The following is a 20,588-nucleotide window of genomic DNA, read 5'->3' on the forward strand; positions in this document are numbered from 1 at the left end:
TAGAACCAAAAGTGTCTGAAGTATTAAGTCAACTGTTACCTGCAAATAGTTACTCTTGCATAAACAAAAATGTGTAACCTGTTCAATACCTCTGCACAGCTGTGGTGCATTAGGAGCACATGGACTTTGTAAACACTTACATGCATTAGCTGAATCCAAGCTGTACATAATTAGCTAGAAAATTAATATGATAGCTGCACGCCACTATGTAAACTATAAAACAAACTAGCACACCTCTTTGGATGATGTCATAAGTAATGTCATAAGTGATGCCATATGGGCGGTCATAAATAGTGCATGTTGGATGCACAAGTTCTAGTTAGTGCTACTAACTATAACTGCTGAAGTTCTGTGTTTTTTCTTTTTCTTTTTTTGTTTAAAACATTAAGGTGGTCACTGACAAATTCACCCAACTAGAACGTTACTTTAACCTCTGTTTTTTTCAGTGTGTATATGTGTGTGTGTGTATATACGTATATGTATATATATATATATATGTGTATATCTATGTGTATGTGTCTGTGTGTATATTTGTGTGTATGTGTGTGTATATATATCACTGACAAAACCATAGGTTTCAGGGACGTTATAGTTAGTTGGACATTTCTCTCGTACAAAACCATAGAAATTCCCCTGTTATAGTTTGTTCACCTAACTATAACTCGCGCCCCCGCAATGCACTGCTTATGACGTCACATATTACATTCATGACATGGTCAGTGACATCACTGATGACATCACTTATGACATCTCAAATGACATCATCCAGGGACTGTTTTTCTTTAAAGTTTAAATATGTATTACATATATGCCAAGGTGTATTGAAGAATGGGTGTTTAAGTGTCTGAATGGAGGATTTAGTAGGTGCGTGACTGACTGTTTGAGTGATTAAATGTGTCTTACTGAATGCATGGGTTAGTGACTTCGTTGTGGACCGTGGGGGGAGCCCCAATGCCCCCACGGTCCCGCCGGCTCCCCGCCTCATGCGGGAACCGGCATTGCTTTTGGCCAAGGGGAGCTCCCCTTGCACAAAAGCAATCCTGCTTTGCCTCATTGAAGCGAGAGCAGAATTTCCTGCTCTCGCTTCAGTGAAGCAAAGCAGGGTTTGCTATGACAGAGCAGGAGACGTGCTTCCACCCTGTCATAGCAAACAACAATGTCCCCGGGCTGGGCTCCCCGGGACATTGCAGGAGCGACCCCCCCCCCCTCTATTTTCAAAGCCCCGGGGAGGTGGTGGTCCCCGGGGCTTCGGGGTGGGGCCTCGGGTCCCCCCGATAATTACAAAACAAGCCCCGGGGAGGTGGCTGTCCCCGGGGCTGCGGAAGGGCCGTGTGCCCTCCCACACCTAATTTACATAGCCCTGGGGACGTGGCAGGCCCCCGCAATATAATTATAGGTTTGCCCCCAGAATCTGGCCCACCCGTGGGCTCATTTAAATGAAGTGGGGGAGCCCCCGCTTCATTTAAAAAAAAAAAAAAAAAAAAAAAAAGTCTGCATTCGGTTAATAACAAAAAAACAAACACAATTTGAGCCCTGGGGGTCCTTGTGGGACCCTCTGAGCAGGCCTAGGGGGTCAGGGTGTTTCTACCCTGCCCCCTTTTCTTCTTTTTTTAATCTTTTTTTCAAATGTTTTCTTGTGACTCGGGTCTACTGAGTCACAAGATGGCTGCCAACACTTCCTGGTTTGGAGTGTTGGCAGCCAATCACAGTGAAGCTCGTGGTTGTGGCAGCCAATCACAATGCACCGCTGCGCCAGATATCGAAACTTTTATTTTTTGAATTCCTAAGCAACTACTGAACGGATTTACCCCATTAAAAAAAAAAGTTGCTTTCTGAATCCAGCACTACCTTTTTGCCAAATTTGTTGTAATTCCATTCAGCAGTTTGGGCTGTAGACTTGGCTAAAGTTTACTATGGGAAATTGATTTTTTTAATTTTATTTTTTGAATTTCTCAACAACTACTGAACGGATTTACACCATTTAAAAAAAAAAAAAGGTAGCTCTCTAAACCAAGCTCTACCTATTTGCTAAATTTGGTGTAATTCCGTTCCGCAGTTCGGACTTTAGCCTGTAATAAAATTTCCTATTGAAATGAACATGAAGAAAACACTTTTTGGGACCTCCCTTATTTCTCAGCCCCCACTTGACGAATCACCCCCAAACATACCTTTTTTTAGTTTTTTTTTTTTTTTAGAATTTCGTGAAGATTCGTCCAATGACGACAAAGTTATTAGCAAATCAAAAAATGCTTTTCCTATGGAAACTAGGTTCCAACTATAACTACCTACTGGCGACCACCAGTAGGTAATATATACACATACACATACACATATACATATATATGTAAAGATAAATACTATTCTACTCGGTCATCTACATAATATGACAACATGTATTGATCTTTTTTTTTTTTAATTCTGTTTTGTTAATGGGACACAAGTTCTCACAACCTCCATATGCTTGACTGACCCTTCCTACACCAAATGCCTGTTATGCAGGCTGTTCCAAAATTTAACTGGCTTTGTAACAAACAGTAGATGAGGAGAGCTGATCCATTGCCCTCTCTGCGTTGATGTATTTAGGTGACCTTGTCTGTCTGACCTACAAACGACAAAGTCATGCTGACACTACCAATTAAAAGAAAAAGTGCACTAGAAATGAGGGCGGATAATAAAAAGTTGTAATTTGAGCTAATTTTATTACTGGTCATCAGTTTGTCTATAGAAGCTGAATCGCAGTCTATGGGTCTCTTTTTCTTGAGTATATGGGAACCTACTTGTCCGTTGGCGTGAGAACCAGTAGATTTTTTTGTTCTATGAATTAATAGATGGTTGAGGTTATTGTATCTTTCCACTCATCAGTCTGTATGTCTCACCCTCCGACAGCAGATTTTGTGTGCCTGTTCTTTGATTCTCTTACTATATTGTGCCGTATTGAATATATTTTGTCTGCATATGTACTTCTGTACTTCTGTATGTTGTGTGTGGGTGGTTGCCTGTATGTCTGAATTGTGTGTAGTAGATGCCGTGTGATTGCCTGTGCATCTCCAAATGTGTTGCTCTGCATATGTGCATGCATCTGTGAAAGTTTGTAGTGTTTATGTACTATACAAAATCCAAGCATACAGACTTTGTCAATATTTATTTAAATTACATTTAAATTTGTTTTTGTCGTTTCCTTTTTCCCCACACACAAGTGATAAATTATAAAATAGAAGAGGCGAAAGAACAGTTTTGTGAAATGGGTACCATGTGTCTGAAACAACTATGTCCAATAGGCAGCATGGCTTCCTATTGCTATGAAGTTAATATTTTATTTTTGAAACCTAAGCGTTACTATCAAAGCCTGTTCTAGGCAAAAAATGACATATTGCTTTACAATTTTGCAAATTGATCGAGTTCTGGAGTTAATGTTCCTTTTTCTTTTTTGTAGGATTTCTGTCCCTAAGTCATGGCAGACAGAAGACCTGAGAATTTATGTGAACAAGCATGTGAATCATTTAGACGACAAGACTACGAAGTGGCCCTACAGTACTGCACGGAGACACTCCTTTCCCTCAGCCAGTATGCCTCCACTAATCCCACAGAGGCTAGCCAGGCCGAAATTGAACGAATCAAAATTGAGAGCCTTCTTTACAGAATTGCTTCTTTATTGCAACTTGTAAGTGTTACTAATTTTTTTCTGAGCTCAGTTTAAGAATATTTGTTGTGATACTAATCCAAATTTGGTCTCATTTCTGATGTTTGATGGCGTGTGTCCCCTCAAGTGTGAAACACAAGTTAAACCGCTTGAGTACTAGTAGGAAGGAGATGGCAACATATTACCGTTGTATCCATGAAGCTCCTTAAGAACAACGAAGAGTTTACTTTGAACAGCAGAAAGCATTTATTTGTCTCTGATAATGGCTCAGTTCAAAGATCAAAGGCCGCCCTCATAGCCTAATTTGTTGACATGTTTTCCTTCTCTCCCAACTGGTTGACCATTTTAGCATTATAGGCATGACCAGAGAAGACTTCTTAATAAACAGGAGAGTGCAACCTTAAAGCGTTTAATGTGTACCCTGTGCCAGTATTTCCCTTTTCAGACATAGGCCACACTTTTTTTTTCTTTTCAAACCTTATTGTGAAAGAAAGAAATGAAGTACAAACAACCTAATAAAGATAATAAAGCAAATTAGAGAAACAAATGATAATTGTATGGCTGTCCAGAGCAAATTATAAGGCCGCAACCAGAAATACAATGATTCAACATCATTGAAAAATAGCGTAGTAATATGTTAAAAGGCTTATTATACTTGCCATAGGAGAAACAATAATATATGTAGCTATAACATTTTATAGTGATCTTCTAGCATGATTATAAAAGCCTTGTTGGAATGAGGTGAACCCTCTGTATTTTATCAGTCAGAAAGAAAACTGGAAAAAATCATTAGACAGTGAGCAAACCGGATTAATGTACTGGAGGGGGATGTGTGGTTTGAGAAGGATTTCTGGCCTTGAGCTAGAAGTCTAGTTTGTTCCATAATGGCTGATCATTAATAATAAGTTTAGAATATTGTAGTGTTTACTTGTCAGCACTACTCTAAAAACACAATCAGACCTCCAAAACGTGTATTGAGATGTTTGCTGATTTCTGTTTATAGAACATAGTTTGAACACCAGTTGTCAAGATCAAATTGTAACTTGGTTCCAGTCTGGGAAACTTTTTGAGTGTCCTAATACCGAGTTGAACCACAAAGGGATCAAGAGTGATTTTTCATCAACTATTTTTTTCATGAGCTCGATGACCTCTAGCCAGAGAGGATGTACATATTAACAATTAAACAGTATATTTAGAAGGACCCCACTTGGTTGCGGGACAGTTCCAATAACGGCTACTCGTAGGATAGCTAGTGTATGAACTCCGGCTTGAGTCCAGTACAATTTGTGAATGGTAAATAATCTGCTCTCCATCAAAGTGGGTGTGACTTTTGACTAATCTGTGACTCTGCTTCCATTCAGGGAATTCTAATTGCATTTAATTTGGGTTTTCTAATTTATTTTGGAGGCTAGTAGTTTCTACACCTTCCATACAATGAGGCCTTGAGTTGTAGGCTTTGACATTGTAAACCTGCTTTGTTTAGAAATAATGATTTTTAACTTGAGGAATTTTATAAAAATTGAGTTAACTTAATGCAAATTTGTTTTGTATTTGTAAGTATGTGAAGGTCCTGCGAAAGGTTTACAGCTGTGTTTCTCTGCCGTAACTGGTTGAACGACGTTGGAGTAACAAGTTCTTAAAACAAATGTTCTTAATTGACCACTTATCCATCCAAAATTTATCTCAGTACAATAAAAATGTCAATATAATTGTAATATAATGTTCATGCAACATAAATATTTAATTTAAAAAAATCTCTAAATGAGCCAGCAGTGCATTTCATTATCTTAATTGATTCCTTGTCGCACCATATTGAGTTTGATGAACCATGCAAACTCCATTTTTTGTATCCTTCGTTTATTATCCTCATGTCTGGATTTTCTTTTGATTGTGACTGGCAAGTTACCTGATATCATTATTAAACCATATGCCTAAATATTTTAATAGTCTAACCAGTCACTGCCTGGACAGTGAAAACCTCGGTTGAGGGTAGGGGAAAATTACGTTGTGTCCCTGCGATAATGACTGGATGGCTATGTTTTTTTATCTGCATAATGGTGGATGTCATTCTTGGGGGAAATGTGCATTTTTCCCCCCTGGATTTGCATCTGCCTCACATTCTTGGAAAAACAAAATGAAGTGTGGACGTATTTTCTCTTGATAATATCCATGTCACTGGTGCACCCTGACTGCGAGGGTTGGATGTTGTTAACCTCCGAGTCTGAGGTAATTTGCCACAGAGACCAAATTTATAGTCCATAAGAAAGGACTGACTCAAAATAGGAATTTTGAGATTAGAAATTTGGGGAAAAACATGAAGGTTTATTAGATTCAAAAGTACAATACAGAAATTATGAAAATATATATACAGCAGTAATATCATAAAAATGCGTAGAAGTCCTTTACCAAAAAGTCTCTATAATACAGAATAATGCAATAATTAACAAAATCAGGAAAAACCCTCCATCTCAAGTATGCAGCAAACCAGTAGAATATCGAGCAGCTTTCTTGACGTCTTGGAAAAGATTTAATGGCTGAATACACAATTACCCCCCAACCCAAGCCATTTCAGCATAGTAAATTATTGAAACGGGAAAGTCTGCATGGTGTGAGCATTGTTATAACAATCATAATTTGTACATCTGAAACTTCATGTAACCCAACCTTCTTAGCACTAACCCGCTAAATGAATATTGGTTTGCCTCCTCTGATCTAATGTCTTCTTGAGGTGTTAGTACAAACTATTTACATGAACAACAAAAAGCAATTGTGAATTAATACAATGCAGTGTTCAAGCAGGAAGAGCATTGGTAAGTAGCAAACCGGTTCTCTCTAGCGCAGTGTTTCTCAAACTATGGGTGGTCATTAGCTGATTTTTGGTGGGTGAGGAAAGTCGGAGCAATACATAAATACATAATTTAAAGGCAATTTTATCTGGTCACATCTGCTTGTGCTACAAAGACAGGTCTAGTATCAGGCTATGTATTATGACAAATTGCTGCATATTCTATGAATATGGAGATTGAGGTGTACATTTCTTCCTCTGACAGCAAAGTGAGAGGAGCTGTTAAAGTGAATTATGTGACTGTTTTGCTGGCGTTCAGGGAGTGTGAAAGGAAAGGCTGTAGGTGTTGTATTTTTAGCAACCCACAGCAAAATGTAAACACCTGTAAATGAACTGAAAGCATTCAGCAGTTAGGAAAGCAAAAATTAAGCAAACTTATTTTGTAATTTTGAAGTGTGCTGGAAACCGATTTTAATTAGATCAAAACTAATAAAGATATTTTATTAGGTGTTGCACAAATGATAAGTATTCACAGAAACCCACTTTTTTTTATCTTTATTTTTTGATAGACATGGAAACATGTATACATTACAACATGCACTAGAGTCACATTAGAGTCTTCATTCTGAGAATGGAGTCACTGAATCCACACGAGCAGCAAAACGAGTAATAAACAAAGTTGTCCCATAGCCATACCCTTTGTATATTAACCACCATTTTCCAGACTCGAAGAAAAGAAATGTGTGTTTCATCTCTGGGATGTGGGCCGTGAGGCCGTAACATGTCATTGAGTTTTGAACAGCATCCCACATGTCTAGTCCATAGTATTGCATCCGCGGACCCCACACCCTCCTAAACTTCCGAGGGCAATCCCTACTGCTATAGGTGACTCTCTCTGCGGCCATATTTAGGTTCATCGCTTTTCTCCACTCCTGAAGCGTCGGAACCTCCGCAGTTTCCGATCGCCTGGCCAGATCACGCTTGGCCACTACTAAGCACAAGGAGCTAAAAAGTAACTGAGGTCTGGTAATATCTTCATCATTGGGAATACCTAAAAGAACAAAATTGGGGTCAATAGGCAGGGGCACCTCTGACCGCTCCCCAACTCCATGATCACTTCCCTCCAGTAGGCCTGTATGAGAGGGCAGCTCCACAGCACATGTAAAAAAGAAATCTCCCCTGGCTCTACCGCATTTAAGACAGTTTGAAGTTTTTACCCTCCCTATTTTGTACAAGTTGTGTCTGTCATAATGCATTCTATATAATATTTTGAATTGAATAAGGCATAGCAGGGCTTTAATGGGTACTTCTCTATGGTGCATTAGGGCTGCCTCCCAGTCTGTCTTCCATACCGCCCATGTCCCTTTCCCATCGCTCCCCAAAGTGTCAGGCATTTTATTATTTATGATCTTACATGTGAGGGACACTGCTTTACTTGTAAGCTCCTCCTGCAGTTGTTTCCCCTCCAGAGGAGCTCCTTGCAGTCTATACCCTCTGCTAGCCATGCATGGCACAGCTGTGCATATTTAATAAATTGGGAGTCACGGAGCTTAAACTCCGTGCAGAGAGTCGACATGGACTTTAATTTGCCTTTATCAACTACATCTACCTCTGAGATTCCCGACAGGTACCAGGCCCCAAAGCCTTGTAACTTACTTAGTTCTTTGAACCACTTCCCCGTCCATAATGGCGTTGCTTTGATGATTCTGCAGGAGTTGCATGCTGCGTGGATCCATTAATGGGGGTCAGGTGTGGGGCCCAGCAGTAGGCCTTTGTCTGTTAATGCTATCCCTCTATTAAAAGGGTTGTGCTGTAGCGACTTTAACCCTGTCCTAGGATGGCCCCCCTGCCATAGTAATAATAACAGTTCTCCCGCAGTCTCATCAAATATAGTCCTTGGGAGTGGATGATATGCTTTCTGGAGGGCGTAGATGAGTTTGGGTAGGGTGATCATTTTGAAAATCGCCGCTCTCCCCAACAAATGAGAGAGGTAGATCCTCCACTGCTCTGCATCCACCTTGAATTTTGATATTTTTCCCAAATAATAATGTTGGCATAACTCCTTGTGTGGTGTTATAAAAATGCCCATAAATGTGAAGCCTTCGGTAACCAATTGTATTTTACCGGGCAGAGAAGGCCATTAAGTGGCGCGTTACGGTCCATACACTATTGACTTATTCCAATTGCTCTTGTACCCAGAGTGCCTCCCATATTCCTCTATTTGGTGAAAGAGTGTGGGTACAGTTGTCATGGGATCTGTCACGTAGAAGATAACATCTGCATATAGGGTTATCTTCTCCTCCATACCCTCTCTGGGAGCAATTTGAAAGCCTCATATCCGGAGGTGCGCACTGATAGTGCAGGCGAAGGACTCTATAATGAGGGCAAAGAGGGTACCCTGCCTTGTTCCGTGACCAGTGGGTAAGCCCAACGATACTTTACCATTTACTCTCACCGCCGCTATTGGTTTGTCGTATAATAATATTACCCGTCTATGAAATTTAGGCTCCACCCCAAATTTTGCAAGTGTACTGTCCAGGAATGGCCAATGTACTGCATCAAACGCTTTTTCCATGTCCAATGACAAAAATATGTGCGGGGCATTGTGGTCCTTGATTCTTATGAGCCAGTTGTGTGTTATACGTAGGCTAAGCCTGGTTGCACGGCCCGGCATAAACCCAGACTGGTCATTGTGAATAAGGGATGTGATGTGCTTCAAGAGGCGGATGGCATAAACTGCTGCTAGAATCTTGACCTCCGTGCTGAGTAGGGAGATATGAGTTGCATCTATCTTTAGGTTTACCGTCTGTCCTTATACACATCCCAGTATAAACCCAGTAATTGAGGGCCCAGTAGATCTATGCACCGTTTATATAATTCGACAGGGATACGGTTTGGGCCCGGGGTCCTACCTAGGCGTAATTTAGAGACTGCCTCCTGTATTTCTGATAACCCTAAATCTTCCTCTAGATCATTGTGCTCCTCTTCTACCAACGTAGGGGTTGATCCGGTCACCAGAAAAGTCTGCTATATGTGAGGGGCTACTGTGTGGGCAATCCTCATAATTGTTTTTATAACTGTCTGCGAATGCATTTGCGATGTGTTCCTACATAGTGTAAGTCACTCCTGAGTCATGGATAATTTCCCTTACCTATCTGGCCTGTAGTTCTTTCTTGCTGAGCCAGGCAAGAAGTTGTCCGGCTTTGTCTCTGACTTTGTAGAGTCAGTGCAAGAACGCCAGTCTCTGTTTCCTGGCACTGTATTAGTCTCAGTGCTTTCAGCGAGATATTCCGCCTTCCCAATTTCCCCCACCTCATCCCATGGTACAAACACGTAAACCAGTCTTGTGTGCACTCTGTGGAGCCTGAAAATAGGAATATTGTCAGTCATGGGGGTGCTGATGGCGCCATAAGTTAGTAAGCTTGAAATTGTTAGCAAAGTGGATCAACCAAGGGGTTCCCATTGGTCCCCTGCTGGCCCCAGAGCGGTCCAGTGAGGTATGCATTAAGTCAGTAAAGTTGCCCACCACCACATGTAGCGAGGGGTTCTCCAAGAGTATGTCCGTCACTTTACACCAGGTGGGGGCCGGCAGTCGGGCTGGTGCGTAAAGGCATATCTTGGTAATGTTGTTTCTGTCCCACTTTCCTGTGACTCCCACAAAGTGTCTCTGAGGGTCTGTCCATCTACGCACCACTTCAAAAAGAGGGTACTTCTTAATGAAGAGTGCTACTCCCTGTGACCCGATGGTATAGCCTGTGTGGGCCAGGGTGGTGTACATGCCTCGTCCGAGGAAACCATATTGAGTACCGCTTAATTGCTTCTATACGGGGAACCACAGATCCCAGGCTTCCGATATCTCGCGCCAGGAGGCGCCGCCATTCATCCGCGCCCGAAGGCGCTAAAAGGCTGCTGCGGCTCCCGCTCCGCGGGAACCACTTGATTGCTTCTATACAGAGGACCACAGATCCCAGGCTTCCGTTCTTGCGGCAGGAGGCGCTGCCATTCACCCGCGCCCGGAGGCGCTAAAAGGCTGCTGCGGCTCCCGCTCCGCGGGAACCACTTGATTGCTTCTATACGGGGGACCACAGATCCCAGGCGTCCGTTCTCGCGCCAGGAGGCGCCGCCATTCACCCACACCCGGAGGCGCTAAAAGGCTGCTGCGGCTCCCGCTCCGCGTGACGTGCGCCGGACGAAGCCCAGGCCAAGGGCGGGCCCGTTTGAGCCCGTTAGAGACCAGAGGAGGGCAGGCCAGGCCCCCCCTCTAAATTTACCACTACTGTTTATTGTTGCCCCTTTTTGGTATTATTTCACAGGCCAATTGCTGTTGTCGTGCACAGTTGTGTTGAACATTCGCGAGGGTAAGGGCAAGGGGAGAAATGCCCAAATGGGCAAAAGTGTGGCTGGGACCCTGGACCACTTTTATAACCACGGTCGGCTCGGTCTTAGCCCACGAAATTGCCCTGACTGAGCGCTGCTTATCTCTAGACCCCCTGCTAACTAAACGATAGTTTCTGGGTGGTTTGATGTCTGCATGCTCACCCGAACATTGTGTGGTTATAAGCTCGGATCCTCTCGACTCGGCAGGAGTTATTAGCCAGTCTCCATCTGCACCGCTGAACATTTCAACAATAATGAAGTTTCCAATTAGCTCTACGCCTGATGAGCTGGTGCATAAGGGCTTAGTGTGTAGTACATTTCCACGCGTTACTACAAGGTCTGTGCCCAAATCTAAATCGCTAGCCATCGAACCACTTCAGGAGCCATCGACAAAGAGGAAGCGAGGAGGGGCCCCCCCAAAGGCAAAAAAATGCTAAAAACAAACAGGAATGGTGTGATTTTAACACCGACTTTAACTGCGACAACGATAATGGAGCCTCAGTCTATCGGCCCCACATTGGGTGCCTTAGATTTGGACTCAGTTGGTGTTACTGCGCTTGAAGCTGACAAGAGTTTGTGGTCCATTATGGGGGCCTTATTATCGGCGTCTTTATCCCCAATCCTTGAGAGATTGACACTAATTGAGGAAAAACTGACAAATCTTGAATCGTTTGTTGTGTCTAATCTTGGTTCTATAAAGGCCTCACTGGGGGAAAACAGTCGGCCCTCTGAATCGACATCAAATGTGTTGTGTAATCCTGTAATTTCTAATCGCCCTTTGGCCATCCCTCTATTATCTAATTCATTGTCTTCATTATCTAGAGGGAATGCCGGGGCGGGTATTGCTTCTGATGTTGGTGTAGTGACCCAGGGAGGATGTGTGGGTGAGTTGGGGAATTTATCTAGTGAATGTGCCCAGTTTATTCTGAGTATCCCTAGGGTGGAGGGAGGCAGACCTTGTGCTAGGACAGTAAGTTGCATTCCACCTAATATTCCACCTAACAACCCTATTTGTGGTTTAGATAACCAACAAATTATGGTCCCTGGGCATTCTGGACGTGGCTCTGGTCGTGATTCTTTAGCAGAACACTATGGGCTGACCAATAGCTTGGCCAGAAGCGATCATAACCTACTTCATCTTCCACCTGCTGCCGCTCTATTGGTGGTGGTTCTGAGGAATGTACCGCCCTTACGAGGTGGGCAGACTGAACCTACTGACCAGTTAATTACAAAAACACTGCATTGGTTAAGTGTACATCTGAAGGAAGCAGGGGTATGGGGTTGGGATATTAGTAACCAACTGATAATGGCCAGACGTTCATCTTGGGTTGGATATTCCGCTAAGGATGGGGGGGGGGGGGCGGGGGGGGGGGGTGTGACTGTGTGGTTGCCAATTTCAACCAAGACCACGTAGTCAGACTCCTATTGGAGTGCCTAGGGAATAGAAATGAAGGGCACTGCCCGGGAAAAACATCTCTCCTGCCCCTAGGGTTTTTCTACAGGCCTCACTATCATTCCCAGTTAGGAGGGGGGTTTCGCAATGTCCATCATAGGGCCTTAGGACGACTGTTTGACCTTAATCTTGTTAATAGATTTGCCTCTTTGTCCGGTTTAGATGCCTGTGATTGACTGTTACCGGTAGACGTATCAGGGACAGTTGACCTCCTCAATCAATTCGTTACTCCCCGTGTGATAGATCCAGCCCTTCAGTTAGTAACATCTAGTGGACCGCAGTGTGCTGAGGAATTGACACAGATAGATCAAGGTGAAGGATCAAATCCCTGCACACTAAGTATTCTATCGTGGAATATTGCTGGCTTGCAATCAAAGACTAGTTCTTCTGATTGGTCTAATTTCATAGAGTTCTATGATGTTATTGTCTTTCAGGAGACTTTGTCTCCAAGTACGATCTTTTAGCCAGGATATTTGGCATTTGGTAAACCAGCAATAGCGAGTACTAAAGGCCGACCGTCAGGTGGATTAACCACTTGGGTAAGACAACAGGCGGGTTATCAGGCAGAAGAATTAGAGATTGATAATCCGGATATTCAGGTCATTAAAATAAACCCTGAGTTCGAACCAGAGTTCATATTGATAAATGTCTATGCTAGAGGGTTGGTGGGTGGAAGGGCATCACCAACCGTCTCTAGCCTGGACGCATATATTAAATCCTTAAAGGGGTCATGTAATTGGATTATTGCGGGGGATTTCAACTGCACGTTTGACCCACTTGGCTTAGAAGATGGGAGCCTCACCTCTGATGAGGATGCTATTTGGGGTGTTCTGTCTTTGATGCTCGCCCCTATTAAGAAATGGACAGAAGCTGTCCTACAGTTAAAAAGTGTAACATTGTAGAGGGGGCTTTGGGCTGCAAACGGAAGATCTAAATCTGATAGCAAAGGCAATCACACTTATTCTAACAGGCTACGAAGCAGTAGGATTTGATTACTTTCTTATTAAACTAGAATTCTGGTAAAGGATGAGGGACATGGAGGTTCTGAAAAGACCAGAGAGTGATCATGATCCCCTGATATTGACATTAGAGGCAAAGCATTGTATGCCCCATAGGGGTAGTACAGATATCGTAACAGCAGACGTAAATATGTCTCATGACTCCCGTAGGCTAAAATGGGTACAGGTTTCCGAGGATGAAGGCATTATGACCCAGATCAAGTCAACACTTGCAGATTCACTTACAGTCCTCTCGCAACTTGACCTTAATGAGGCCACTCTCCCAGCCCTTACAATAGCCCATGAGGCTCTTTTTGCCAAGTTGAGATCCTTTTTTATAAAACCAAAAAAAAGAACCAATATGTACCCTATCTATAAATCAGCGAAATGGTATGATAGGGCATGTACGATAGTGTATAGGGATTTGTCTAAAGCTATAAGGGCAGGTTCAATGCAGGAGGTAAGGAAACTAAGATCTGAATATAAAGCAACCCAACAACGGGCAAAGAAGGCCTTTGATGAAAATAGATGGAGGGATCTGTTAGATGCTAGTAATGGGAAAAACTGGTGTCGATGCTGGCAACTAATTAAGTGGGGAAGTGATAATACCGGTCCGGTACCAGTTAACAATGTCCCCCCTGAAGCCTGGGTTGCACATTATCAGACCCAATTTTCATCGCTTACAAAAAGTATTGGGCAGTACCAATGTGCAGTCTCGGAGTCGGTTTTAACATGTACTCAAGCGGAAATTGAGCGTGCTCTTGATGGGGTAGCTGTAGGTAGGGCCCCAGGCCCAGACTGCATCCCGGCGGACTTATTTAAATCTGACTGGGAGAGATGGCTCAAATACATTTTTATTTTTGCAAATGGTTTGGCCAGAGGTGCCCCCATCCCGGAATCCTGGCGCGGGTCTGAAATTATCCCGATTATATAAAAACGGGGATCACGCCAGCCAAATTAATTATATGCCCATAAGTCTCATTGACACCCTGCAAAAGCTGGGTAAATAGGTGGATTGATAATAACATTTTATCCACCTATCAAGCAGGATTTCGTTCCCATGTTAGCACTATCGACCAAGTCTTTAGATTCATGTTAATATACTGGAATACAGTGATCTTAGCAGGGGGGACCCTCTATGCAGCATTTATAGATAATCTGCATTTGATTTAGTCCCCCGCAACAAGCTGTGGGACAGTCTTAATGAAGCAGGGATGCCCGCTGAGATCTTATCATTTATTATAAAACTACATGAATCTACTTATGACCAAGTCCGATGGGGTCAACAGGGGGAGGTAACTGAACGTTTTTCTGTGGACAAGGGAGTTCGGCAGCGGTGTGTCCTTGCCCCTAACCTTTTCTCGTTGTTAATAAATAATGTTATCCCATATTATACTGAATATCCTACGGACGCTCCTACTCTTGCTGGATCGAGGGTCCCTCTCCTAATGTTTGCAGACAACACTTTAATCTTGTCTAAGACACAAGTTGGTCTGCAAAGAGCCCTTGATAGATTTAGTCTTTTCTGTAATGACCATGACCTTGTAGTAAATGTTGACAAGACGAAGTTCATGGTCTTACATAAATACAAGATAGTGAAAGCTAGAGTAGAAATGAACAACACACCCCTGGAACAAACTGACTCTTTCACATACCTGGGCGTCACCATGGGCAAAAGGATGAACTGGAAGCCGCAGATGGATCTGTTAGTATTAAGGCATAATCAATTAGCAGGGGCCCTTTTAAAAGAACATGGGCTATCACAAACTAAACCCGTTACTCCGGTTCTAACTATATATCAAGGGAAGGTTAGAGCTTCAATAATTTATGGAGCAGAACTCTGGAGCTTTGAAAATCTAGCTCAATTAGTCCAAGCTCAGAACAAGTTTCTGAGGACATTGACCGGCCTTCCTCAATCGACACCACTCAGACCCTTACTTTTAGATCTGGGTTGTATTTCTTTTGAGGAGGCTGCGGGTTTTAGACCTCTTGCCTACTGGCGCAGACTATGGACCACCCCGGAGTTAGCCCCTTATGCACAAGCTGTTAAGTATATTAGAGAAGTTGACAAATCTAATAAAATCACATGGTTACTAAAGATTAAGGCTACTCTATTGGATATGGGCCTCAACCATTTATGGGAGGACCCAGAGGGGAATTCTTTCCACTCTAAAACAGATTTTAAAGCCTTATATAGGTATATGATCTGTCATAAGTCTCTTTCCTTGGTGAATGGTGCTTCCCTAACAGGTCTCTTTATGGACTATAAAATCGAATACAGGCTAGAGGCCTATTGGGATACCATTACGAGCCCTGGTGATAGGAAGTTCTATCACCAATTAAGAGTGGGCACTCTCTCCCTAAAATCTTTTACGAAAAGGTGGGGGATTGAGTATGAAACAAAATGTCATATTTGCCCATGTGAGGAAGAGACTTTACCCCATGTTCTGTTTGTGTGCCCTGTATACAAGGGCCCTCGTCATAAATGTCTCAAGCCGGTTTGTGTCAAAATGGGAACAAGATCTTGTCAAACGGCTCTACGTATCTAAGACAAAAATTGAAATCGAAATTGGAATTGAAATTGAAATTGAGTACTTTGTAAATGGGTCTCTTGTAGCATGACTATATCAGGGTGCATCAGTTTCATGTAGTGTGCCACCAAGCCTCTTTTAATCTTGTCACCTAGGCCATTGACATTCCACATTGTTACTCTGAAGGTACGGGTCATAACCTGTGGTGTTGCTATTCCATATTGGTATCATGCATCTCATACATGTGTGGAAGAGTCCTTGAACCTTGATGTGGCGTAGAGTGCATTTGTCCTCCGAGTGCCTGTGTGACTAACAAGAAATGAACAAAAAGAAACTTCCTGCCATCCCCCGAAACTCCCCTACCCCCCCACCACCAATGACCTTCTCACATCACTAAACCACTTCATCAGAAAGAAATAGCAGTGTGCAAGAGGAGGAGGAGAGGTCTGTCGCCCAACCCGCAGAATAGCACTCAACACAAATACTTTAATACTAAAAACATCGACACTGATAAGTAACCAAAAACAGACCAATAAGCAGGGCACAAGTCCTAAAAAAAGAAGCGAGTGGAATGACCAAGTCAGGCAGTATAGTATGCAAGTGACATCCTGACGCGTGCTATCAAGGCACATGACCTCATGACACCAGACATTTCATATGGTATCACAGGAAGTGACCTCACTGGGAGTGATGCTCTGATATATGTATGTTATATCATATGCCAACTGAAAATGCCATAAAAACTTTTTTTTTTTTAAAGTTGTCTCCTGCAAAGCAGATCATGTAACGTGCAGATCAGATTTTATGTAGATAAGTGGATTACTGCCATGAACAGAGATCCTTTTGTTACTTGCAGTTCATACATAGTAATCCTTCTAGTAGACCACAGTGAGCTATGAAGTGTATTGGTTCCTACACCTTGTAGCCCTGACTGTCTCATGTAACACATCTTCTACATTAATTTACACACTTACATGATTTATTTGGAATGGATAATGTGTATGTTATCTGTCTGAAACTGAACTCCGACAAGATGGAGGTCCTCATCCTCGGCCCCACCCCCTCCTCATGAGACGCAACCTGGGGTTCATCCTGGACTCCATGCTCTCCATGACCCAGCAAGTCAACGCTGTCTCCTCCTCCTGCTTCAACACCCTCCGCATGCTCCGCAAGATCTGCAGATGGATCCTCACCGAAACCAGAAGGACGGTCAACCAAGCCCTCGTCGGCAGCGCCCTCTACGCAGGAACCACGGCCAAACTCCAGAAAAGACTCCAACGCATACAAAAACGCCTCTGCACGCCTCATCCTCAGAATCCCTCGCCACAGCCACATCACCGCCCACCTGAGAGACCTGCACTGGCACCCAGTCTACAAGAGAATCACCTTCAAGCTCCTCACCCACGTGCACAAAGCACTCCACAACATCGAACCAGCATACCTTAACGAACGTCTCACCTTCTACACCCGAACCACCAGCTTCGCTCCGCTGACCTCGCACCGTCCTACAAGTCCGCCGAACGAACACCGGCGGCAGATCATTCTCCCACCTCGCCGCCAAGACATGGAACACCCTCCCCATCCACCTGCATCAGACCCAAGACCTGCTGACTTTCAGGAGACTTCTCAAGACCTGGCTGCTCGATCAGTAGCTGCGACATCCCCCACCCCCGACAGCACCTTGAGACCCTCACGGGTGAGTAGTGCGCTTTATAAATGTTTGATTGATTGTTATGTAAAGTTACACAGACTTCCTCAGGTCCAATTCACAAGTATTAGACCAATAACGTCCAAAAAATGAATAGCAACTATAATAAAGTTTATAAGTATCCAAGGATTTTAAATAATTCTGTACCACAGACAAGTTATATAGTCTCTCAAGCTTTCAAGAAAAACTTCAACATGTAACCGTGAGTGATGGCATGATATATAGCGGAGTATGGAAAAGCGGCGTCTAGACTGGTCTAATACTTGTGAATTGGCCCTGAAGAAGTCTGTGGCTCATACCACATTAAAGACGAAACACGTGTTGGCTAGGACTGCTTTTGGAAGAAATTTAAGGAATAAAATAAGATTAAGAAGACCACTTGGTGTTGATTGATTAAGATCTTTGACGAACTGTGGTATATGCTCAGGATATATCTGTTTTCCTCAATTTAAAGGGTGTAGGAGTTCTATACCCTCTGGTATATGGTGGATGGCTGTTACCATATCCTTTGAGCTACCCTATAACTGTACTTTGATTGTGACGCAACTCTGCGCAATTGTCACCCAGCCATCCGTTCCACAAAATAAGAAGTTTGCAGTACGCAGACGATATCGTCCTATGCAGTCAGACGCCAGTGGGACTCCAGCGCTTGATTACAAAGTTGGTGGAATATACTAAGGAGCTTGGGTTGTCTCTCAACTACAACAAAACTAAGGTTATGTGTTTCTCAGCAAACACTGTGCTCAATAGGGGAAAACACCAGTGGTATGAAGCAGGAAACAGAATAGAGCAGAGTGCCTCCTATAAATACCTTGGTGTAGTGGTCGACACAAGGTTCACACTCCAAGACCACTTAAGCACCAGAAAAGCTCAAGTAAATAAACTACGATTTGCACTAAACATGTTAAAACTGAAATTAAAGTGTCCATCTAACGCTCATCTACTAAAAGTTATTGCTGCCAAGTTCCTCCTGACAAGATGCCACCTTCTTGAATCTATTGCAATCAGGCCTATTTAAACAAGTCTTGCGGATTCCGCAGTATACATCTCAAGCCCAAGTTTGCTTGGAATTCAGGTTATTTAACCAATATCCGATCAGACAAGCGGCAATAATAAAGATGTGCTGGAAATTAAAAGCATCACCAGAGGACTCCTTGTTGGGGTACTGCTAGACGGAAATAAAGAACCAACCCAAAGGAAGAAAAGCTTGGCACACCGTACTCGAACAAGCATTGACAGCGCTTGATATGCATGATGCTTGGGACACCGACTATAGTTTTAATGCATTCAAAAAAATAGTCAACAACGCAGCAAAGCAAAAGGCCTGGATAATGGATAAAGCTGCCCTATCAAAGAAAAAACACGACTGGATGGTCTTATCTTCATATGAGAATCGAGTGCCCCAACCTTATCTCGTCCAGCACATCACTCCATCACCCCAGCATCAGCTACTTTTGATCCGGTTGGGAGCTTTCGCCACAAAAGACCATGTTCCAAAATGGAAACAATCATGGCCAACCATGCTTTGCAGATTTTGTGGCCAAGCTGAAGAGTCTCTCATCCATCTAGTGTGCATTTGCTCAGCTGTGAATAAGCTGAGACAGCAATATATACTTTATGCACTCCGCGCTTTGCAAGTTAGATCATGTCGACCGGCCATTATGCAACTATTGAACTGCTATTCGCTTCAGAACTTTTGCAGAAAGTTAGCTTATTATTATCTAAATCAAACATATAGTGCCAGCGCGTATGTGTTTTTTTTTTTTTTGCACCAAAGCGATAAACATACTAGTTATTTGCACATGATTTTCAAATAGGAAATAGATGACTGGGAACTTCTTGAAATTAATTTGTTTTAAAGCTCATAATGCACATTATATCGCACAGGAATCTGAGGTCTTGTAACATCCAGTTTATATCTGCACCTTGTCCATGATTATAGCAGTGTAGTCAAGGATTCATGCACACCGGCACTTTTTACATATAGCTGCCGTAATGAAATCTGACGACCGCCTGCAATGAGAGACACGCTGCACCGTCGGATTGCATTTCAAACTCATGATCCCAGCCACATGTAGCAGACCAGCAAAACTTGGTACAAAACACTATTTTGCACATGATTTTAGCCATAGGACAAAAGAAGTTAAAAATTGAGTTATAACCTGTATACTAACTAATTATGATTAATTTTGAACTTTGCAAAAGGGACATATTCTCCTCTTTTCTCTTCTCTCTTTTTAAACATAATTGCTGATTGTGCTTTTATTGACAAATTTCGATGATTTTTTTGTAATGGCTTTAATTAACTACATGCAAATAAAAAATTACTATGCAAAGTCATCATGTGCCCTTGGCACCCCCCCCAGCTTTTTGCTAACTGATGCTTGTGATGACTGACTCTGGGCTCTGCCTAACCAGGCCCAGGGCCAGTGCTATGCAGAAAGAAACACATTAGAATACAGTTAAAACCCCTACATACACTAGGGTACACAGTGGTATGGTGGGGTACCCCTGTGATTGGCATGACCTACCCTATAAGCCCCTAGTATATAATGAGGCAGGGGGATTGAAACTACCTAGAAGTCCCTAGTACCCTGGGGCATGGCAGTTTAAAGGCCAGCAGCTCTTTTTGCCCTTGCAGGTGTGCACTGCTGAGGCCTGAGGTCCGTTTAAAAGCAGCACTGGGTGCAAGGACTTCTTTTAAAAAGTAAATTGTGCCCAAACTCGACTTTGGTGTTTGGGGCACCTAAAAATGGATAACCTACAATGTTTTGGCATATTAGGGACCCCAGGGTATCCCCTAGGGATCCCAGGGGTGGGGGGTCGGGTATTTAGAAGGTACACCCTTATAAAATGAGTTTTTATATGCCTGGGTAAAGTGAAATTTCACATTTCACTCCCCACATTGTGGTACAGTGCTACTCCAATTCTACTTTGATGCTAGGAGCACTGTGGAGGGAGGATATGCAATATTTCTACAGATTCAGAACCCCTAAAGTCTCCCCTAGTTGCACATGGGGTGAGGTTCCTTTAGATATAAGGCAAATACTTATAAAATATGTTTTTGTAAGTCCTGGTGCTGGAAAAATGGCCCAA

The 20,588-nt window shown here is 43.0% G+C and overlaps 1 protein-coding gene across 3 annotated transcripts in view; it reads left to right on the top strand.

The window, feature by feature from the left end:
* The window catches only part of HELZ (helicase with zinc finger), a 2,003,166-nt gene that overhangs the window by 116,075 nt on the left and 1,866,503 nt on the right, over positions 1–20,588 (top strand). For all 3 annotated transcript variants that reach the window (XM_085617266.1, XM_085617269.1, XM_085617268.1), the window contains exon 3: positions 3,434–3,661. In XM_085617266.1, the coding sequence (XP_085473392.1) occupies positions 3,452–3,661 (210 nt within the window). In that variant the 5' untranslated portion in view covers positions 3,434–3,451. The remainder of the gene's footprint in view (positions 1–3,433; positions 3,662–20,588) is intronic.

This window comes from Triturus cristatus, chromosome 7, assembly GCF_964204655.1.
Source record: "Triturus cristatus chromosome 7, aTriCri1.1, whole genome shotgun sequence".
NCBI lineage: Eukaryota > Metazoa > Chordata > Amphibia > Caudata > Salamandridae > Triturus > Triturus cristatus.